The following is a 23,746-nucleotide window of genomic DNA, read 5'->3' as shown; positions in this document are numbered from 1 at the left end:
GAATTATTTATAAATAGTAATTGCTAAAACAGTTATTGCATATGAAGTCCCAGGATCTCTGCTCAGTTCATTGTCCTTATAGTTAATACTCTTTTTGACCTAATGAAAAAGGTCTTCTTATCCGCTTTGGATTCATGAAGCAATTGAAGCTCATACAAAATTCTGCTGTTTGTGAAGTCCAAGAGCTAGGAAACAATGGAGCTGGATCCACATAGAATTTTGCCTTGTGACTCTATGTCCCGTTCTTTCAGTTATCATATTTGACTACCTCTTAAGCACTTCCTTCATCTGAAAAGTGTTTTAATTTACTGCAGGGAAAGTGCTAGCTATCACCCTCAAGAAAACTCACAGTTTGTGTGATTCTTTCTGATAGTGCACCCTCACCAGCATCTTACCGTGATTCTGACAGATATGCTATAATTATTATCTAATACGGATTATGCAAAAATTACTTTTATTCCTCTAGCAAAGGACAATTCATTCAATACATGCAGACAGTTTTCTTTACGTTCCCTGTAGAGGTTTCATCTTGCCCTCGTTTTATTGGCCTTGTCTCTCATGTCTTAACCAGTTTGGTTCAGAGCACATTGTGGTATTCACAAGTGGTTTTTTTGGTTATTGTTTCTGTTTTGATAATGCTATCTTAATAATGTTAGTATAATTTCAGAGGGTGATGGGAAAGTCATGCTGGAAAATTCCACTTTCCTCAGGATCAAAGTCAAGCAAAAAAAAAAAAAAAAAGTCAGCAATTTCTCACGATTGACACCATTTTGCAAAGTTCCATGTAGCACTCCATCTCATAATAGCTCCACATTTCCAAGGTTTTGAGTTTTACTTAGTTTCCACCTTAAGAAAGGTTTAGAAAACTCAGTCAAGCTTTTGACTTTCCGTATGATCATTCCTGAGGGTCAAATATTTCTTGATGTGTTTCATCTTTTTTTCTAGGATTGGATGCTCCCACTAACCTCCAGTTTACCAACGAAACTGACTCAACTGTCTTAGTGACCTGGACTCCAACTCGGGCCCGGATAGCCGGGTACCGACTGACTGTGGGCCCGACCCGGGGAGGCCAGCCCAAGCACTACAACGTGGGGCCCTCGGCCACGCAGTACCCCCTGAGGAATCTGCAGCCTGCGTCTGAGTACACCGCATCCCTCATGGCTGTCAAAGGCAACCAGCAGAGTCCCAAAGCCACAGGAGTCTTCACCACTCGTAAGCTAAAGTTTGAACGTCCCATCTTAGTGATGTCGTCAGTTTTTACCTATGTTTACATTCTCCGTGGTCTTAGTGATGTCGTCGGTTTTTACCTATGTTTACGTTCTCCGTGCTTCATCCAATTTTTAAAAAGTTAACTTAAAAACCCTTAGTACAAGGTTTAAATAAAAGGGAAGATTAAAAGCAGTGCTACTCAAAGTGTGGTCATGGACCAGCCCCTTGATCCATGTGTTTGTTATTGGATCCTAAGGAGCTTGTGCTGGAGTAGAAATCAGGAAGCACGCTATTCAGTTCAGCTGATCGTTTTCTGAAGCAAGATTTTCTTGATGAAGGTTAAATTACAAATGTTACCAGGCTTCTTATTTCCTCTGGGACCACTTTGAGTAATGCGGTTTAAAGCACCCAGTTATTTGAAAGTCGAATGCTATTGTATTAAATGAGTTTACCAAACACCAGTTAAGGCAAGAAACAAAACCAGCACGGATGTCTACATCCTGCTACTTTTGGTGTTGAATGATAGCAGTAAGTGTAGAATGAAAACATTTACAAACTGAATGGAAACCAATAGAACAAGAAGTTAAGGAAAGGATTTCTTTATGAGACTGTAGCAGATTAAAGTATTTCTGCAGAACGGAATACTTTTTTTTTTTTCTTTTCATCTTTCTTAAACGACTCTTGAAGTTCCAGTGAGGGAAGAAGACTGACAATTTTTGGTCATGTCTGTCTTTTTTTGCTCGACACTTTATGGAAAGTGGCCTTAAATCTCCTACATATCTACATCACAATAAAGACCTGTATTCATAAACTGAGTTCTATTAAAAACATTCTCATTTACATTACAAAGAATTATGAGACCCCTAATTTCTAGCTGAACACCAGTTGTTATTTTTAACTCAACATTTTGAATTATAGAAGCACCCAACACTTTTCAACATATATCACGACTATGAACTAGTTTGCATTTTTCCAGAAACGTTTTAAAAATATAGATGTTAAGGAGCCTTCAAAAAGCGAGCGTAAGTTTAGCTGTAAATAACTATGGAATTTACTTCCCAAAGAAAATTCTCCACAGACTTTTCCCAGTAAGAATTCATAATTTACCAAAAATGTATTTCCACTTAAATTTGGTGTAGGGTTTTTGGCTAGTGAAGTCTTTTTCTTAAGTCACTGCTAATTATAAGCAAGTAAAATCTGCTTTTCATTTGTAAGTTAACTTCTAAATTTTGATATTTTATGTTACATGTTACTAAGATACTCTAGAATCTATTAATATGAAATCAGTGTTTTTGTATTTCTTACAGATGCCCTTCATGAATTAGAATAGAGATTTCAGTAGATTTAACCTTTTACTGACCACATATAATTCTACAAATTATCATTTTTACTTTTTCACTCCTTAACATGAGACTTTTTTTTGTAGTTTCTTTTGATGGACAAAAGAAACCAAAGAGAAAAAGCATTTTTAATGATACTAACAATAATTAAGTATTGTTAAGTAAGAAACAATAATTAAGTACAGTGAGTCAACATAGAGTGTTTCAAGTACTTTTGCAGACTTTGATATATTGGCCATATTACATTGATGTTCTGCACAGGATATTACATTGACACTCTGCACAGTATATTTCTATAAAATATAATTCTATTTGAGTTAAAGTACTGATTGTCAAAACTAATTTTACCGGATAAAGGTTAACATACTGCCTTGCACACAGCCTACGTTCAAAAACTGTTCACTGAATAGATGATTGAGGGAAGAATGAGAATGAAAACAGTTCAACCAAGCAAAGCTTCAGTTTAAATAAACCTACTTAAGTAGGCAGTTCCACAACTTCATTTGAACTTGAAGTACTCTCTGAGGCTGTAAACATCAGTACGGCTTGCATATTTTTGCAGTTGCTGTAAGTTTCTGTAGCTTTTTACTGTCTTACCATGCTTAATTCTGGGAATAACTTTTCTGGATTTTATAACTTGTGCTAAATTCTTAAAAGCAAATGTGAGGGTGGAGTGGTGGGGGGGTGCTGCTGTTTCTGGGGAAAATACAGCTTACTCCTTTATAAATAGGGCAAATTTTATTTCTTTAACAGCCAGGCTGTTCTTCACCTAACAAGACCTGCCAGAACCCATAATTCATACTTACAGTCACATCCTTTGTTTGACATCAGTTTGTGGGTTTGTGGTTTGGAGATTTTCCTGTAATGGTCTTCCCAGGCAGAGAGCATCATCTTCAACTTGGGAAGATGCTAGCTGGCTGGCTCAAGCAATAGAAAACACCCAGTCCTAAAGCCCAAGACAGTGGAAGAGAATGTAATTTGTGAAAAAGTTGTGGCTTTCACAGATGTTCTGTGCAAGAAGCTACTTGCTCTCCGAATTGTTTTCTTGTGGCCATTAACGTGGTCCCACGGGGCAAGCCACCGCATGTTGGCAAAGTCAGCAGCAGCCAAGTGGCATATGATTTCAGAGACTCTGGGAAGGCATCATGCGTCACCTGTCCCGGTTCCCCCGAAGACACCCTCGAAATCATAATGTAGTTAGGAAACGGCTCACTAAACAGTAGAACTTCAGGTCAGCTGATAGAGTAGTCATTAAAGAGTAGCCCACACACATATTTTATTTTTTTTCCACACAGTATTTTCAGAACAATTTTTTAAAATCACACATTCAAGTGCAGCCTGGAAACAAGTGGGAGAATTACAGTGGTGCCCAAACCCCCACATGGTCGAAGGGAAAACAAGTGCCTGGAGCTGAGGGGTGAGCAGGGTCTTTGGACTTTTAATCTCCATTGTGTACCTCCGGAGGATAACTGGTCTCCCTGGCCATTCATAATTTCACATAAATGCATTTAATAGGGTTTTTTCCCCCAGTGGACACAGAATTTGGTTGGGACATAAAAAGGAAGGAATTATGAAGGCACCAAACATGTGACCCAGCCTGGTAACACACTCGAAACCCTTGAACTTGACCCACCCTGTTCAGATGTCTTGGCTTCTGAGACCTCATCAGCAGCCAGTTATTGAAATGCTTATTCCTCTTATTACAAGATTTAGTTGTTCAGTCCCTTATATTTTGGAGATTCTAAATCTGTAAAAAGATTTGTAGACTGTTGAAAACGTCTGTCTTAAATGTGTGTACACATGCTCTTTTTTCTTCTTTTCTTGTTTTTTTTTTTAAAGTAATGTTTTTACTGAGAGAATAACAGCGAGGTCAGGATGATAGGAGCTGCAAAATTAACTTGTTATAATTCTTTTTTTTTAAAGATTTTATTTATTTATTTGACAGAGAGAGACAGCGAGAGAGGGAACACAAGCAGGGGGAGTGGGAGAGGGAGAAGCAGGCTTCCCGCTGAGCAGGGAGCCCCACGCGGAGCTCGATCCCAGGACCCTGGGATGATGACCTGAGCCGAAGGCAGACGGTTAACGACTGAGCCACCCAGGCGCCCCGCTTGTTATAATTCTTAATGCCAGTGGCAGAGTACTAAAATTTTGTAATATGTTTATCCTAAATGGATAATCACATATTTAAGGAATCTTCAGGATTTATAAGTACATCCATGGTGGCAGATTTTGTTTAACTTTCATACGGTCTTTCTCATTGCAACCAAAAACAATTGACCATCGTTATGGAATAATTCAGCATGGAGCTATTTTCAGATCACATCTATAATTTAACAATTGTTCTCAAAGTAATGATTTAAAAAGCAGAATGATAATCAATTTGTGGTGACCAGTTTTACATTTCAAATGGGATTTTAAACTGAATGTAGAGGGAAATTTATTGTCATAAAACTCAAATCCCAAACTTGATGGAAAGACACAAATCAAGGAATCCAAGGACTTGAACTTGTCTTCTGAGGTCATTTAGGCCCTTGTTACTGAAGTATGATTGATGGGCTAGTGGTAGCCTCGGCATCATGGAAATGCAAACTTCTAGCCCCACTTTGGTCCTACAGAATCAGAACCTGCATTTTAGCCAGGTGTCAGATAATTTGTGTGGCGCATGAAAGATTGGGAAGCACTGACCTACTCCAAATTCCCACCCAGTGAAGGCTATGACATTCAGGATCCGCTAGCTGGGTAAACCGAGGTTCTCCGTAAAAATACTTGTTCCGTACGTTCTGTGCCATCATCTGTGACTCCAAGGTTTGAACGCATGCATTGATTCTGTTTCACAGTGCAGCCTCTCAGCTCCGTTCCCCCTTACAACACGGAGGTCACTGAGACCACCATTGTGATCACATGGACACCTGCTCCAAGGATTGGTTTTAAGGTAAGTTGCAAATGTTCCTAATCTCTTGTGGTAGAGCCCCGAGGTGCCCTCATGTTTCTGGATGTGGTAGAAACGGGGTGTTTGGGAGTCAGGAGACCTGGGTTTGGTTGGCTGCCTCCCTCTGTGCCTCTCTGACCCCATCGTCCAGGTATAACATGACCGTCCCCTCACTGAATTGCTGGAAGGATGGACTGAGGCTGTGGAAGTGCTTTGCAAAGGATAAAACATTAGTATGGAACTGTTGCTGTGATCTGATTTTCTCTATCCTTTTCCCCAGGGAACTGCATTTTAAAATATATAGGGAAATGCCTTTTGTTGTGTTGTTGTAAACGGGGGTCAACAAGTTCACGAAAACCAATTTAGGGAGACTAATTAAGCTCAGAGTCACTTAAAAATCACATTTCCATCCAATCAGTTTCATCTCCACTTGTTCAAAGCCCCTTGGGTGAATCTCTTAATAGAAGTTAAGATTAAGGTCTTCCGTGTAGATATCTGGATTCATGTTCTTTAAAGTAATGATATTAGGGAAGTGATGAATACAAATGAATATGTTTAAAAGAATTCCTTTCCTTGGCATTTAGAGTGTGGGGAGAGAAATATTTATTATAATTGGAAATCAAGACTAAATCCCCATGATTCCTTGTTTAAAAAAATACACCAAAGGTCACTTCTTTTTTGAAATATGCAAATGGCCATATTGACGATTATGCTACTTAAATATAGAGAAGCCCTTTTTGAAGATTGCCGTTTTAAATTTCTCTTAATCGTGTCATTCTAACTTTCAGAAGCCTTATAACCTGCAAAGGACGTCTCTAGAGTTGAACACTGTTTGATGAGACAATATTACCTAGGTTTTGAGATAAAATATTAAAAATCTGAAAATTATGGGCACATTCATTTTAATTCTTCTTTTGTAATATATTATCCTGCAGTTTAAGCTATGGACATACTTCTTCAAAAAGAATGTTTCTGAAGTACAAAATGTTAAAGGGGCTGCTACCTTTAAGTTGAATGTTCATAACTCATTAAAGAGAGTGCTGGAGGATTTCTTCCAGGAACAGAGAAAATAGAAATGAACTGCCATGTGGCCCAAAGCCCCTGTGTATGTCTGGTTCATATCTGGAGATTATTGATCAAGCAAAACAGCATGTAATGACACTTTTCCAGAACCTTCCATGACAAGCCAATGTAATGCAGTTCTGGAAGACACCTCTCCCACCTTGGCCCCCCAGTCCAAGGAACTTCCCGCTAAAGTGTCTAGTAGAGCTAAAGGCAGACCCCAACTCATCCCCTAATAAAAGTACAGTATGCAGTGTGCACAGGAGTTCACATTATACACAGCATAACCACAACCTCTCTGCAGTGATCCAGCTCTGGAAACACTTGTCCTTGGTGTTTATTTTGCTTTCCTTCTTCTAGCTGGGTGTACGACCAAGCCAGGGAGGGGAAGCACCGCGAGAAGTGACTTCAGAGTCAGGAAGCATCGTTGTGTCTGGCCTGACTCCAGGCGTGGAATACGTGTACACCATCTCAGTCCTGAGGGATGGGCAAGAGAGAGATACTCCGATTGTAAAGAAAGTGGTGACACGTAAGAGCAGTTCTTTGCCTCTTTCAGTTTTTAAAACTGGTCCGATTTTTAAACATAGGTGCTATTAGTACCACTTTTTGCTTCTGATAACGGTGCAAGGGGAAGATCCCATCCCTACTTACCTTACTAGCTATTTGCTAAATTTGGAGGAGCAAGTTCAATATGGTCATGTATTCTATGTCATCAGAACTTTTTCTTTCCATGTCAAAAATATTTATGAACTGGCAAGACAGGAAGAATTTCAGTAGTATTGCAAAATCGTTTACCGTAAAAAGAAATGCTCTCAGAGAATCCCTGTCCACCATGGTTTTATAGAGTAACTTCTATATTTTTACTGATTCTTGAAAAGAAGGAAGGGAGGGGGAAGGGAGGAAGAGAAAGAAAGAACGAGAGAGAGGGAGGAAAGGAGGGAGGAAAAGAGAGAAAGGAAAAACTTTCCACAGGTCAAGTGCTCGGGGTTAGCTTTAACTTTTAATTTAAAACTTTTTTTCTGCATAGCATTGTCTCCACCAACGAACTTGCACCTGGAGGCAAACCCTGACACTGGAGTGCTTACCGTCTCCTGGGAGAGGAGCACTACTCCAGGTAAGCCTGGGATGTATCAGCGGGCAAGCCGTTGGAAATCACTCCCCTGTTCCAAGAGTTTCTTTAAACGGAGGATATTAATACCTGCCTCAAAGGGTCGTTGTGGCACTGAGTGGCAGGAGAGTCCTCAATAAATGTCCAGTCTTCCTCCTTTCCCCTTCGTGGGTCCGTCATGGGAGTCGAGTTTAATGTGCCCTGGGTCACAAAGGCTCTGTGCAGTAACTTCCTCCTTCCTGTTTTCTCTAGACATTACTGGTTATAGAATTACCACCACGCCCCTAAATGGCCAACAGGGATACTCTTTGGAAGAAGTGGTCCATGCAGATCAGAGCTCTTGCACCTTTGAAAACCTGAGTCCTGGCCTGGAGTACAATGTCAGTGTTTACACTGTCAAAGATGACAAGGAAAGTGTCCCTATCTCTGATACCATCATCCCAGGTAATGGAAAAATAAGCTGTTATCCCGAGAGTGGCAGGTTCGACGAGAGTGGGGATTAAGATTTTAATCCCCAGGTGGTTGAGGGTGTCAAGTACATTTGGGATTTAGTTCTGACCTCCCAACCACACTCTCCAAACCATGAAGTCAAAGCAACTGTTTGGACAAATGCTTGCTGTTAACACCGCTTTCCTGTCTGCTTCACCAAGGTGCTGTTTGTGACGATGGGGATGTAATGGAGTGGCCCCCATGGCATTAACTCTGTACTGTCTGCTCACGTGGAAATATTACTAAAACAGTGTCATGTGTCTGTCCTCAGTACTGACAGGCTAAAAGTAATATGGTAAATGCATCCCATCGGCGCATTTGTCCCTGATGTTACAGTCCATATCAAATTTCAACAGCTGTCTATAAAATCGTACCTATCTCCATATGTGAGCATTGACATAGCCCTTGGTTGACACGTTCAATTCTTCATCTTGCAGTTTCAAATCCTTCCTTTATAAGATTGAAAAAAAAAATAAAGAAAGGCCACACCTTCGGGTGTTCTTTCTTGTGGATTGAAAGACGACATTGAAAAGACCTATCTAGGGATAGGTTTGTTATTTGTCCAAAACTGGATTGTGACAGAATGAAAGCATTGGACAGATTGTGTTCTCCTTTGCACTATTTGGTAGAATGCTTTTACTAATGCTGATTAAATAACTTTGATTATGAATCATACAAAATATTGGCAGTGGTCTTGGACTCAAGTCTGTCTTCCTCCTGAATGTGCTTTTGAACGGCACATTTCACACCATACGTTCATAATGCGTTAGCATTATGGCCATAATGTTGTCTTGAGTTTTTTCTATGGGAAAAGAAAGAAAAACTCACTTACCATTTTTTTTTTAACCTTCTTCATGCAAGCTCTGTTTTCCTACTAAAAAAGTTTTGGCTTTTTTTTCTTTTTTTAAAAAAGCATTGCTGATACTTAAAGATATTATGTCTAGGTTCTAAGAATGGTTTTGACATCCTAAACAGCCCTATAATTTTTAAGAACCTGAGAGGTTCAAACCCTACTGTTTACTTTTCAAATGCAAGAAAATCCCTAAGAATATTATAACCTGTTTTATTCTCCCAGGGAAGCAAACTATATTCCTGATGCTTAGGACGTCTTTTTGGAACATTGGGAAAAGATTGCATATTACCATCATTGCTTTAACATTCTGTCAAGTTTGCCACTAGTAACCTGACGTACACTGCTTTATTTTTTCCTCTTTTTTGCCTCTATCTTCCTTTTGCCCCCCCCTTGCTTTGTAACTCAATAGAGGTGCCCCAACTCACTGACCTAAGCTTTGTTGATATAACCGATTCAAGCATCGGCCTGAGGTGGACCCCGCTAAACTCTTCCACCATTATTGGGTACCGCATCACAGTAGTTGCGGCAGGAGAAGGTATCCCTATTTTTGAAGATTTTGTGGACTCCTCAGTAGGATACTACACAGTTACAGGGCTGGAGCCGGGCATTGACTATGACATCAGCGTTATCACTCTCATTAATGGCGGAGAGAGTGCCCCTACTACACTGACACAGCAAACGGGTGAATTTTGAAAACTTCTGTGTTTGAGACATGGATGGTGTTGCATGCTGCCACCAGTCACTCTGGTTAAAGATGGACGTTTCACAGGGAAAGCCAGCAATTTGCCAGCGATTACGAAAGGGAGGGTGGGTTGGGGGCGGGTAAGGGATTGGATGTATATGCTAAACTGATTGGTCAAAGGCATATGCACGTGGTCTTAAATACACTTCCATTTAAACCACAAAGGTGCAGAAAGCTAGAGAGATCTGATCTATTCCATACAAGATGGCAAAGGTTAAATGAATTTGCAGACCTGGAGGTTTTTTTTTCAACATATCTTATGTGAATACCGAGTTGGGCAATGAGCACCGGTTAATAAGAAAGGTACTTCCAAAATGTACCGTGATGCTCTTCCTTCTACTCTTTGATAAACCCTACCATGTTCCTTCTTTGTAGTTGAGTAAAAACCCAGTCAAATTTAGGGTGGATTGGAAGGGGGTTGTTTTGACATAGGAGAAAAAGAAACTGGAGCACGGTGGATTGCCTTGCCCTGTCTAGGTAAAGAAACTCCTCTTTAACCAGCCTGGGGCTGAGCATGCAACATTACAAAGGTTCTCTGCCCTGCATGGTAAGAAACATGCCGAGAACCAATTTGCATGAACCTTTTCACTTGTAGGTAGAATTCACGGAGTGGGATTGTAGCGATGGCGGGAGCTGTAGTCACCCCGTGTCAGGGGAAATTCAGGACCCTCTTGTCTTTTTGTCTGTGTGCATGTGGTTCTTCGGAAAGTACCGCTGTGTTTCTCTTTGCTGTGTGGCAACTTAAGCCTCTTCAGCCTGGGTTAAAATAACTGTCAGTGGTATTAATAATGTACTTAAAATCCACATAGTTGAAAGTAGATGCAAATTATTCGTTCATATGTACCGATGGCAGAAAGGTTAAAGGGGCCTAACAGTACTGTGTGTAGTGTTTTATTTTTAACAGTAGTTCACTATGATTTAGATTAGATTTAGACTATTTGCATGATGATGACTCATTTCCTTTATGCATGAAATACTGTTTTTTACCTTTCCAGCTATTTTTGTTAGCTTTCATTTTAAAATTACCTTAACCTGGTCTTCCTTCTTATTTGAAATCAGCTGTCCCTTCTCCCAGTGACCTGCGATTCACCAATGTTGGTCCAGACACTATGCGTGTCACCTGGGCCCCACCTCCGTCCATTGAATTGACCAACTTCCTGGTGCGCTACTCACCTGTGAAAAATGAGGAAGATGTTGCAGAGTTGTCAATCTCTCCTTCAGACAATGCAGTGGTCTTAACAAGTAAGCAGTCAACTGTATCTGTTCAATAAATCCTAAGCTAGAGCCCCAGGAAAGAATTCTAAGTTCTCAGGTAGGAACAACTAAGATCAAGACTATAAGCTAAACTCCAAATAGGATGTGCCGCTCTGTGCCTTTTGAAGGATGTCATGTTTATTGCTATTTTCATGTATGTATCTTTGAGGTCTACTTTTTAAAAATCACACTAGAAAAACACCAGCAGCGAAGTTCGAAGACTTCAAACAAATTCTGCTTCCAGATGAGCACATAAAAATAAACGAATGTCAAGAGAAAATGTATGACTAAATCTAAATGTTTGGAGAGAGAAACAATTGAGGATTGAAAATAATGTCACCATATCTGTTTTAGTTTCATTTTTTTAAAAAAAAGGTGTCGAGCAGGTAATCTCTAGCGTTTGAAAGCATAGAAACAGTGACTTGTTAGGATAGATCAGGATGCTGCTTTGAAGAAAGAGCCAGAAGTGTAACTGGTACTTCAGAAAGAATCTGTTGGCAGGATTTCTCTGAAGGTTGAGGACCTAGAAAAACAGCAACCATTTATGGAAATTGTGTCTTTCTAGATCTTACCTTTTTGAAATAGACATCGTTGATTAAAGAAAATAGAAGGAGGCTGAGACATGGTGCTGTGTTTCCTGTCAATGTCTCTTCTCGTCCTTCTCACTGGAATAGGAAAGTAAACACATGAGAACAGCCTTGGTTTCCACACAAGCAAAGAAAGAGCTCACATTTAGGTACAGTACCAAAGGATGGTCTGAAAACATTCTCTATGTTGCGAACATATTTTAGAGCAGGAAAGGCAGCTCAACATCACCATAGTCTTGGCTTCTCATTTCATGACTGAGGGTGAGAATGTCCTTATATCTGCATATCGACAGGCTCTCGTTTCTGTTCTGGAGCACTCCGGAATAAGTAGTTACAGCATCGCTCAGGACGCAGCCCCTGCTTCAGGACCACTGTCTGCCCCACTGACTGGTCACATGTTCATCATGTGTTCTAACATCTTATTCTAGATCCTGCTTTAGATTGCAAAGTCCCGTCTCCCCCCAGAGAAGCCGTTATTACCCAGTTTTATAGATGAAGCGACTGAGGTTTGTAGTGGTTAAGTAAATTACCCCTGGGCAAGCAGGGATAAGGAAAGTGGAGTCTGAGCATACAAGCCTTGCAGGGGCCTCTACAAAATGGTGTGGAGGGGAATGGGGTCTACCGAGTAAGAAATCAAAGAATAGAACCCTTACTCTGTACTTTTTTGGGGACCTCAAAATGAGAGAAGAGGATACTCAGGAAAGCGTATGTAATTTTTTCAGTATTTTGTTCTTACTTTAATATGGCAGAACCAACCACTTTCCCATGGACTATGACTCTTTTCCAGTAAAGGTTAATTATTAAGGCCACTGGTCTTGGCCTAGGTCAAATCCTTTATGATCTCAGGCAAGTATGTCAAAGAAGACAACTTCTCTGTGCCTCCATTTTCTCATGTGTAAAATGGGGATAGTTGTAAACCAAAGTTTTGGAGGTGATGGATACGTTCATTGTCATGAATGTGGTGATGATTTCACAAGTTCATACATATGCCAAAACCTGTCAAAACTGTACACTTTAAATATTTGCACTTTATCGTATGGCCGCAAGTCTGCTTTAAATAGTAGCAAACTGCTTGCTAGGGTTGTTGGTGACGAGTCAGTGATAATCCACAGTGCCGTGGTCATTATCATCACATGCCCTCAACAGACATAATATAAAGTGGATGACAGAGATAATACTACGTGGCAGCAACCATCTTATTGCAGATAAGATGCATAGTATTGCATAGTATTGCATACTCTGAGAAGTGCGTCTGAGGGTAGGGCTTAGAGACGTTAGAGGGCAAGGTGACCTTTCCTTATCAACTCATTACAGCCTACTTCCAGGTAGCAACATTCACGTCAGTATAAGTAGGTTACGGGACTCAGCTTCTGTGTATGTTGTTTTATCCATTGAAATAGTCCTAAGAGCGCTTTGCTTTTTTCATGCTTGTGAGCACAATTTAAAAATAAGTCCCCTTTGCCTCTTCAGATCTGCTGCCTGGCACAGAATATTTGGTCAGTGTCTCCAGTGTGTACGAACAGCACGAGAGCATGCCGCTTAGAGGAAGACAGAAAACAGGTGAGTCATGTTGGCAGTAGGCTGATCAAATAGCTTTTACCCACCGATTTTAAATAGCAAAATGGAATGCTGCTTCTAAAAATGTATCTCCATTTTTGTGGTGGTAATGGTGCTTATAGCCTTGTCATGACTTTCTGATCACTGGTCTTAAAAATTAAATGACACTTCCGCAAGTATTACCCTGACTTTCAGTCACTAAGATTATACTCTAGGCTTCCAGAGAGGACTCAAAATAGTCCAGAAACATTGTTGTCTATCCTTTTAAAAAATCTCCCAAGAGTAATATAATCCTTATAATTTAGAGATGGTGAACATTTCTTCTCATTAGGCAGCTCTATCTAAGGCTGACCCAACACTGAAATTGTCATGGAAGTCTTTTCCCTCCTTTGCTAAGCCAACAAGTTTCTCTCTTTTTTCTGCTTGATGAAATATCCATTTGCTATGTAAATAAGTTGAACCGAATCCCGTAACATTACATTTCTTCCTTAATATGAGGGCTTCTATTAATTTTTCCCTTTTAAAAAAGTGCGATGTGGTGTATCCATTAATTTATTTATTATAGTCCACTTGGTTCCAAAGAGGAGTTGTGATATCTCAATTTACTTTTACTAAAATAAAAATGTTCTGGAAGGCCCAGAAGGATTAAATGATTTGAATTTGAGATAAACTCTAAATTCTTATTAATTTTTCTGCAGTACACTAAATTTCCAATTCATGAGGATTTACCTGCATTGTAATTTGTCCAGGATGATGGACATTTTTGAGAGCTTTATGTTTGGCATTATTACTACCCTGTTGACCTATCAATTTCCTCCTGAGTGCAGAAAGCTTCTTTGAGAACCAAACACTTAACTTGAGAGTGGGCATATCTTGCCTTATTTTGAGTGACACACTTACAGGATAGAACCATAGAATACTTGAACACTGAAGCATTTGAAAACAATTCCCAGAATATCTTAAACACCTGTCTTCAAAAGTGATGCAGAAACCTTTGGTAACGACACATATAAATCACTCGGATTACTTAGAATAAAGAAAAGAAAGCTTGAGGTGGCCATTGGAACTGGTTCAGTTTATGATTTTGAAATTTATGTGTGGCTTAGAATCAGTGCATCATGGCCTAAGGTTTATGGCAATTTGTTGTGCTAATGAGAAAGGACATTCTTCCCTATGTTCTTCCTCATCTCCTAAACTGGTGATGTCTTTTTTTTCCCCTGGGTGGGAAAAACAGGCCTTGATTCCCCGTCTGGCATTGACTTCTCTGACATCACTACCAACTCTTTCACTGTCCATTGGATTGCTCCTCGAGCCACCATCACTGGCTATCGCATTCGCCATCATCCCGAGCACACCGGTGGAAGACCTCGGGAAGACCGAGTGCCCCCCTCTCGGAATTCCATCACCCTCACCAATCTCAATCCGGGCACAGAATATGTGGTCAGCATTGTTGCTCTGAATGGCAGAGAAGAAAGTCCTCCCTTGATTGGCCAACAGTCAACAGGTAACTTGTTTTCTGGTCTGCAAAGAAACTCAGAGGACTTTCTGGGCAGCTGGTATCTTCTGGGAAACAGCTTTGTGTTGTCTGAGTCATCATCTTTTAAAAAAATAGGTTGTGGTTATGAGGCATGGAGAGAGAATTGAGAGAATATGTAGAGAAAATCTCCTTCTTAGACTCTATTGAAGGTAATTTTTTTATCACAGGAAATTTCTCACTGGATATAGATATTGATACATTTCCAATACCCAAAGTTTTATTCAAAATATTAAGAAAATCCCCCTTTCAAAGTTCCCTTAAAAACAGAATTATTTTAATGAAATAGCGTCAGTATTTTTAGGAGATAGATGCTGAGGTACTTAGGGGAGAAGTAACATCATGACACCTGTACCTCGGGCTCAAATGGATTAACAAAAAGAGAAAGACACAGAAAGAGAGACAAGCAAATGTGGCAAATGTTACCAATTAGCAAATGCCCAAGAGAAGGGGATATAGGCATTCATTATATTATTTCTGTAACTTCTCTGTTGTTTTCATTTTTTTTAAGTAGTCTCCACGCCCGGCGTGGAGCTCAAACTCACGACCCTAAGATCAACACCTGAGCTGAGATCAAGTCGGATGCTTAATCGACTAAGCCACCCCAGGCACCTCTGTTTTAAAATTTTTCAAAATAAAAAGTTGAAGGAAAAAAAAATGCTTCAATACATTTATAATAATAATTTTATCACAATTTGAATTGCTTCCTTAACCGCTTACCTTGAATTGTTCATAATTTTTATTTCTGCTAATTTTACATAATATTTACATTATTATATGCAGGAATTATAAAGGCAGCTATCTGAAAAATGAGCAGAGTGAATCTGGGCATCGTTTGAAAGTTATAGATATGGAAACTTTCCCTTGTTTTTCTAGTTTCTGATGTTCCAAGGGACCTGGAAGTCATTGCTGCAACCCCCACCAGCGTGTTGATCAGCTGGGATGCTCCTGCCGTCACAGTGAGATATTATAGGATCACCTATGGAGAAACAGGTGCGTTAGTAAAATGCTATTTCACTCCAATCAAGTCAGATTCTGTTGTGGGCAACCTCAAAACCCAAGGGCGGATGAATATTTAAAGAGACTTTGGCAAGTCCATTCAATGGAAACTTGTCTCTTCCAGGAATATATGAAAAATATATGTATGCTCTAATTGGTAGCAAAACCAAGATACAAAGTTGTTTGTATAATACTAAAGGAGGAACAGTAGAGCTGAGGAAGAAAGAATTACAAATTCACAAATATATGATCAGTGGTGAAATAAGTGATTTGTATTTTTTTTACGTTCCTGTATTTTCAGAATTTTATTTAACATGAATGTGTTACATTAATATTTTGAAAAAGGAGCACAATATATGCCATCCTGGGTTGAGGACTTACCTTCTTTCTCCTTCTAATGTTAATCCACAACTCAGTGACATTTTAAAGCTGGAATGTTAAAATAGCATTAACTGCAATTTTCTTCCAGTTTTTACACACTTATTAAGGTTCAGTACATGCATAAATAAGTATGTTTCTGTGTGGGCCCTATTAACAATACTCTTTTAAAGGGAATAATCAAAGGCGTGACTAATTGCTGTCTCAGTATGTGGATGTCGTGACTCAGCAATCCCCAACTACTTCTCAGCCCCTCACGCTTTGGACTAACCCCTTTTCACACAGGGGGAAGTAGCCCTGTCCAGGAGTTCACTGTGCCTGGGAGCAAGTCCACAGCTACCATCAGTGGCCTTAAACCTGGAGTGGACTACACCATCACCGTGCATGCGGTCACTGGCCGTGGAGACAGCCCGGCAAGCAGCAAGCCGATTTCCATTGATTATCGAACAGGTACTGACTCCTCCTCCGGGGAGACAGAGGAATATTTACTCGGTTAGGTTTGCAATGTTCTCCCAAGGTATTTTCCTCGTTGTGGAATTGCTTTTCTTTTTGAATAAGATGAAGCAACACAGACAGCTGACAGAGTTTTGAGCCAGATATTTGAAGAAGCACCGCAAAGGGCAGAGATTTTGTCTATTTTGTTAACGGATATATTCCATGTGCCTACAACAGAGACAGGCATAAGGGTGTTCAATAAATATTTGTTAATGAATGAATGAATGAGCTGATAAGGTAAGAAGACAAACACCTACTTGGAACATAGTTTCTTCGTGAATGAAGCAGCCATCTTGAAAATAGGTAATGGTACCTAGATGCGTGCCCCACCTCCCAAAGGCAATCTCGGTGTTTCTGCAAAAGAAACACCTGGGAGTGATCAATAGTGATGAGAGATCTTTCCGTGCCTACCAGGACTGGAAACAAGCCTTGTCCGTTCTTGTCCCCACCGACTGGGGCCTCACTGGTTTCTCCTTGTTCTTATTTGTAGAAATTGACAAACCATCCCAGATGCAAGTGACTGATGTTCAGGACAACAGCATTAGTGTGAGGTGGCTGCCTTCAAGTTCCCCTGTTACTGGTTACAGAGTGACCACAACTCCCAAAAATGGCTCAGGACCATCAAAAACGAAAACTGCAGGTCCAGGTAAGAATAACCAGCATCTCCCATTCATCAGGATAAACAGAAGAGGGCCACACATATGCTTTTTAAAATACATGGCCACCTAGGTCTGAGTACTGTACATTCTCATATCATATGTCAAAGTTTCCCCATTTGTGAATTCAGGACTTGAGATTGTTACAGACTCCCGCCACGGCAGAATTTTTAGGAGAAGTGCATTCCTCATTTTACATGTGTAGTTCTGTTTGTTGGTATGGACATCTTGCATTATTAGATCTCTCTTTGTGGTTTTATTTAGTCATGCACACAAAGGAGAGAGGTGGCCTAACTTTTTAAGATCCTTTTAGCTCTTGTTTTTGTTTTCATATAAAATCCTGGTAAAATACGGATCCTAAGGCAATATCTTAAAGTCAAAACTAATTTTCATTTTTTCCGAGAGCAGCGTCATTCATTGTTGGAGACATCATATTAAATTTTAGAGTGGATCCTTTAGTTTGACTTTACTCCAATATGGCGATTTGTATTAGCAATGAACATATCTGTCCAAGAGAAATCATATCTGACTCATCCATGTTTTCATGAGAAATCTACAAATGAAAAATCCAGGCCACCAGGCATTTATTACCAAACTCGGACAGCCACTTAACTGGCCTTACAGTGGATGACACAGATCCTGCATTTGCTTTTTACTCCCTTTGCAGATCAAACAGAAATGACCATTGAAGGTTTGCAGCCCACAGTGGAGTATGTGGTTAGTGTCTATGCTCAGAATCTAAATGGAGAGAGTCAGCCTCTGGTTCAAACTGCAGTAACGAGTACGTAACCAATGCTTCTTTCCCATTTTCAAAGTCAGTTTTGTTCTTAGGCATCTGTATGCCTTCCTCATGTCTTTTGCAATTACACCTAGAGAAAGCCAACTCGGTTAGTTCGTTATCTTGAGCTGAGCCCATTTTTCCTTCTTGGTGCTAAGCAATGAACATCCAGGGAAAGAAGTTGTGGAACTATCCTAGTTGCTGTGCTTCGAATTTCTTTTGCTCATATGGCCTCAGCAAAATCTCATTTGCCTATAGCAAATCTACAAAAATATTTTGCCTGGACCTTCTTTTCTACGACTGGATGGTAAAGTTGATTGCAGCGTGCTTCATGAAGGTGTTATGTTTGGAGCATTTGGAAAACTGTCTGGAGCACATTTAATGTAAATAATAGAAGGGGGAGAGAAGAGTTAAAGAAAGATTATAATAATCTGAACCTAACGTTGAAAATCAACCTTGCCACTTCCAAGGTATAGAAAATCCAGGTCTGTGAGACTAACATCACACTGCAAAAATGAATCTTGGTAGAATATCGTAAAATTAATATGAATAAATCCTCCTTGTGGGGACATTTTGCAAGGTGCCTATGTGTCTCACATACACCTACGTCTTAATAAGTGATGTAACATTAAATCTTTTCTAAACCAAAAGAAACTTAATCATGTGTCAAGTAATTTTTCCATTTGATAGTGGGTTAATTGGAATTGAATTAATCCGAGAAAATGGTATCTGCAGAACTGCTTTGCACGTTATAAAAATGCTTATTTCACAACTTGCTTTTCACATAACCTCTTACCATTAATTTGCCTAACAGACATTGATCGCCCTAAAGGACTGGCATTCACTGATGTGGATGTCGATTCCATCAAAATTGCTTGGGAAAGCCCACAGGGGCAAGTTTCCAGGTACAGGGTGACCTACTCGAGCCCTGAGGATGGAATCCGTGAGCTATTCCCTGCACCTGATGGTGAAGAAGACACCGCAGAGCTGCAAGGCCTCAGGCCGGGTTCTGAGTACACAGTCAGTGTGGTGGCCTTGCACGATGATATGGAGAGCCAGCCCCTGATTGGAACCCAGTCCACAGGTATATTGTTAACCGCACCACTGGGTGCTCACGGGCACAGCAGCTTTATGCCCTGCTGAATGAGTTCTACTTGAGCGGGCTATTGAGTCCCTATAAAGGGGAAAAAAAAAAAAAAAGAATAAAAAAAAGCAGCCTGTCTATTAGGAAAGACCCTCTTTAAAAAAGAATCGTCATAAACTATAAAGTTTAGGTGATATTCAGGTACAGTCTAATACAGGGAGGTTTTAGAGTGGCTTGGCTTATAAATAAGGCCCTAAAGTGAGACATTTGAAGATGATACTAAAATTGTGGATTATTCCCTAAACTCTGACTCCCTGTGGTTATACTCACTGTGCATAAAGGAAAGAAGTTTGGCATCCTAGAACTTACTCTAAAAAAGGAATCCAAACTGGGCCATTTTCTAGCAGCATGATTCTGAGAACACGTAGGTAAGACCTTCCTTCTCTGGTTAGAGATCATGTGCGGGGTGTGTGATTTGCTTAAAGAATTGAGAACCGGACACATAGGAGCTGGTTTAGGGCGAATGCTTTCCACAATACTTTATCCGCTTGTGCTTTGTTTCTGAAGCAGAGTGGAATGCTAAATTTGTGTCCCTGTGACAGCATAAACCCTGGGGGGGACTATCTGTATTATTGCTCTTTGCTTCTCTTTTCTGCTTCTGTTGTGAGCCAGTTTTCTTCTTATGCTGCACCACAGAGAATACTTCAAATTTAGCAGCACTATCTGCTGTGGGGTTCAAATAAAGAGGATAAAAACATAATTCTATCTTTTGGGGGATGGAATACTCTGTGAAATGGTTTTCCATGCACAGATCATTTATCTAGGAAAAGGGCTATTGCTCATCTTTCCATACAAATGGAAAATCAATCCTAATGGCCAATAAGCCATTTTGATTTTTTTTTTTTTAAGGGAAAGCAGAAAACCAAACGAAACCAAACCAAACCAAAACAAACAAAAAATGACTTCTAAAACCTAAAGTCTCTTAGACTTCTGGCATGGTTACCCAAGTGCCTCCAGTGATTCTGAGAATTGGTAGATATAGAACACATTTTTTCAGCAAACGTTTTCTTTATTTTGCATCCCTTTTTGTACTTGCTCATACTGAATCTTTGCTTGACCAGGGAACCCACCTAACCAAACTTCTTGGAATTCACTTTATTTTCCCTCTTCCCCAGTTCCTATAAGATAACTCTAACCAATGACCCTCCTGACAGCCATTCCTGCACCAGCCGACCTGAAGTTCACTCAGGTCACGCCAACAAGCCTGACCGCCCAGTGGACGGCACCCAATGTTCAGCTCACAGGATATCGAGTACGGGTAACCCCCAAGGAGAAGACTGGACCAATGAAAGAAATCAACCTTGCTCCTGACAGCTCATCTGTGGTTGTGTCAGGACTCATGGTAAGAAGTGCCCTTTTTCATTGGAATAAACTACAGTTGGCCCTTGAACAACATGGTTTTGAACTGTGTGGGTCCACTTCTAGACGCGGATTTTTTTTTTTTTATAGTACAGGATTTATAAATGTATTTTCTCTTTTTTGGATTTTATTAATAACATTTTCGTTTCTCCAGCTTACTTTATTGTAAGAATACAGTATATAATGCAAATAACATACAAAGTATGTGGTAATCAACTACTTATCAGTAAGGCTTGTGGTTAACAGTACAACTTTTATTAGTTAAGTTTTGGGGGACTCAAAAGTTATAAGCAGATTTTCAGCTGTGCAGGGGGTCGGCACCATTAACCCCTCCGTTGTTCAAGGATCAACTGTAGTTATCTCTTTCACAGTTTAAGGTGGTGGAGATAAAATATCATAATAAATCTGACTGTGTTCTTTGCCTCTGCCATCAAATAATTTTATTGTAATTTTGTGTCAAGTAGAATTCTCTATATTGACCTAAGCTCTTCCAGATGATTGTCTGGGATGGACTTTTATAAATAGTGTTGGATTTTTCATAGCTCTCTAAATGTATATTCATTTTGTTTATTTTAAAAAGGCTTTATGTGTGTATGGGGGGGGGCCGCAATTCATATGTCCATAGGCTGAATGCATAAATCCACTTTGGTTATGCATTTTCTGAGCTCTGTTACCTTGGCAAGGAATATTTTCTAGTTCGTACCAACCTACCTGACCCTCCCTTCATTGAAACATTTATAATCCTTTACACGCACATGTGGAAAACTAGCCAGGAATCCAGGAAATTGATGTACTTCTTAACATAAGGCCAATTTCAGGAGAAATGACAGAAAGAGGTTTCAGAGAGAGAATAGAGCATTCTCTCTGCCTCTCCACGATCACACAAATTCATGATTGGCATCTGTCAGATCATAAAGGAGAAAAACAGGCTAATACCCATTTCCCCCATTTTGGATCAGCTCAGTGTAAGAATGTAAGTTATAGCTTACTTAGTGTTAACCCCTAAGCACTTTTTTTTTTAAAGTGGGTATTTTATTTGTTTGTACTTAAACCTATAATCCAGTCAGCCAGACTGGTACTATTATCATGATACATTAAAATGCAAAACATCTTTCTACAAATACTAGAATAATGAACAAATTAACAGTTCTAGTAAAACATCACAAGGGACAGAGGAAATCAATGAAGCACATTATAGCTTAACCCTTCACCATTAAAAATTGAGGTTATTAACAAGAAAAGCCTCACAATCTCAGAAAATACAAATTATCCTTCATCACACGTCTTTGTATCTTCACTTTCTATTCTTGAGGTTAGATTCTAGAGCCTAAAGATATCCACATTAGGATTGTATCTGGTTATCTCTAGCCAGAAACACCTTTTATCATGTTGTCCATAGCAGCCAATGCTACTGAAACCTCTTTGACTCCAATCGTACCCCCTCAATGGACACAATAAGAATAATGGGAAACAAAAATATCGAGGCAGAGATATATAGGACAAAAGGCAAAGCCTAGGAGAAGTAATACAGCCACTGCCCGAATTGAGATCGAATAATATACTCATCGTCACACATCTTCAGGCTGTACGTTCACAGAGTAACTTGGGAACAAATCCATTATTTGCTGGGTAGTAAAATACTTAGCAGATTGTTGTATTACACTATGGCTTTCCCCAGAAGTTTCTAAGATGGACTCCAAATCACTGATGGAATTTTGCTGGAACTGGATCTGGGGCTGCAGGGATTCCTCTCCGTAGTTCTGGAGCTGATTGTTCCAGGCTTGGGGGTACCAGGTCTGACTGGTCCAGGAATGGTTGCTCCAAGACTGGCCGTTCCGGGAGTGGTTGCTCCAAGACTGGCTGTTCCAGGTCTGGTTGCTCCAATTCGGGTTATTCCAGGTCTGGTTGCTCCATATTGGAAGGTTTCCAGAAGTGTTCCTCAGGTATCCCTGGTGGTAGGAATAGAAGCCTGGGTGTTCTGCGGTTGCTGTGCTGAGTCACACTCTTGTTCTCCTTTGGCCAATGGTTTTTCTGCCACCTCTTACATTTCATTCTCTGGTTCTGGAACCAGGTCTTCACCTGCTTATAGCTAAGGTTCAGAATGTTGGAAAGTTCTTGCATCTGCTGGAGACTGAGGTATTTCTGTCTCTGAAATCAATCATTGAGGAGATAGAGTTGGGTCTGAGAGAATACGGTTCTGATCTTCTGTTTCTTGCCCTGGGCCATAGCTTCCTTCCTCACTGTTCTCTCCTCTCCAGAAGTGGGTGGTAGTTTTACCCTGGGACTGGTGGAGGAGTCGGGGCTGTCCTGAACAAGCAGATCCATGGAGGAAGGAAGAGGAGAGACGGTCTCTGCGTGGGTTGTCTCAGCAGATGACATTTGCAGGAACGCATAATTTTCTTCAGGCCCATAAATCTCAGGCATTGGAGAAGAGTCCCTAGAACTGGGTGCTTCGGGGCCAGGCGGGCATTGGGGCAGAGCTGGACGTGCACTCATGTTGGTGAGTTGAGGGTAGACGGAAAAAAAAAAAAAGAGTGAGATTGTAAGAAAGGCCCAGGCTTATGGATCTAGGTGGAAGAGCTGAGAGGAGTAGGAAGACCTCCAGATGCTAAGAGTCAGAAAGACAGGATGAAGTGGGTCACCACTGCAACAGTAAGAGCCAACCAGCCCAATGCAGCCAAAAGTCCCTAAGCACATTTTTAAATTCATATAATTTACATGTGTTGTTGGTCATCTGCAGTGTAGGAATGAAATTCATCTAGGAACTTATAGTGCTGTGGGTTTGCTAGTTTATTTTTTCTTTTACAACCGTTGTGTCTTTCTAATGCTGTAGTGAAAACACCTGTGCTTTAGAAGATCACTTTGCTAAAGTTTACTGTGTCCTTCTTTCTAGGTGGCTACCAAATATGAAGTGAGCGTCTATGCCCTTAAGGACACTTTGACAAGCAGACCAGCTCAGGGAATCGTCACTACTCTGGAGAGTGAGTAATCAAGCTTTTAAGTATCAACAAACATTCTCCATAAATGGTAAATGATTTTCTAGATCACCAAGTTAATAGAAGGAATCCCAGCTTGGAAACCGATTTGCTTGCCCATCTCTTTCTGAATTGCTGCTGTCACCGTTTAATGCCCCTCCAGAAAGTGGTACACTGGCACGTAAATAGAATCACTCCAAAACGTTATCATGTTAGTGTTATGAACTAGGACTGATACCTAGTTTATGCTCTACTTGTTGGAATTTGTTTTCATAATGTTTGGGGAGGACACACTGGC

General features: G+C 40.2%; 1 protein-coding gene and 1 pseudogene across 12 annotated transcripts in view; one reads left to right on the top strand and one right to left on the bottom strand.

Annotated features, from left to right (window-relative positions):
• Window positions 1-23,746, top strand: part of FN1 (fibronectin 1) — a 67,039-nt gene that overhangs the window by 27,760 nt on the left and 15,533 nt on the right. For 3 of the 12 annotated variants that reach the window (XM_031029928.2, XM_031029925.2, XM_006735003.3), the window contains exons 20-35: window positions 946-1,212; window positions 5,387-5,481; window positions 6,901-7,069; window positions 7,568-7,654; window positions 7,901-8,092; window positions 9,400-9,672; window positions 10,792-10,974; window positions 13,044-13,133; window positions 14,365-14,634; window positions 15,541-15,657; window positions 16,327-16,491; window positions 17,027-17,182; window positions 17,860-17,973; window positions 18,785-19,054; window positions 20,269-20,456; window positions 23,367-23,454. In XM_031029928.2, coding sequence (XP_030885788.1) covers window positions 946-1,212; window positions 5,387-5,481; window positions 6,901-7,069; window positions 7,568-7,654; window positions 7,901-8,092; window positions 9,400-9,672; window positions 10,792-10,974; window positions 13,044-13,133; window positions 14,365-14,634; window positions 15,541-15,657; window positions 16,327-16,491; window positions 17,027-17,182; window positions 17,860-17,973; window positions 18,785-19,054; window positions 20,269-20,456; window positions 23,367-23,454 — 2,724 coding nt within the window. The remainder of the gene's footprint in view (window positions 1-945; window positions 1,213-5,386; window positions 5,482-6,900; window positions 7,070-7,567; window positions 7,655-7,900; window positions 8,093-9,399; window positions 9,673-10,791; window positions 10,975-13,043; window positions 13,134-14,364; window positions 14,635-15,540; window positions 15,658-16,326; window positions 16,492-17,026; window positions 17,183-17,859; window positions 17,974-18,784; window positions 19,055-20,268; window positions 20,457-23,366; window positions 23,455-23,746) is intronic. The other 9 variants (XM_006735005.3, XM_006735011.3, XM_006735004.3 and 6 more) reach the window with 3 other exon arrangements.
• Window positions 20,308-23,367, bottom strand: LOC102734177 (homeobox protein NANOG pseudogene; annotated as a pseudogene).

This window comes from Leptonychotes weddellii, chromosome 3 (assembly GCF_054177405.1).
Source record: "Leptonychotes weddellii isolate Sample4059 chromosome 3, ASM5417740v2, whole genome shotgun sequence".
Classification (NCBI taxonomy): domain Eukaryota; kingdom Metazoa; phylum Chordata; class Mammalia; order Carnivora; family Phocidae; genus Leptonychotes; species Leptonychotes weddellii.
Note: the sequence above shows the minus strand (reverse complement) of the source record. Positions and strands in the feature narration are given on the sequence as shown.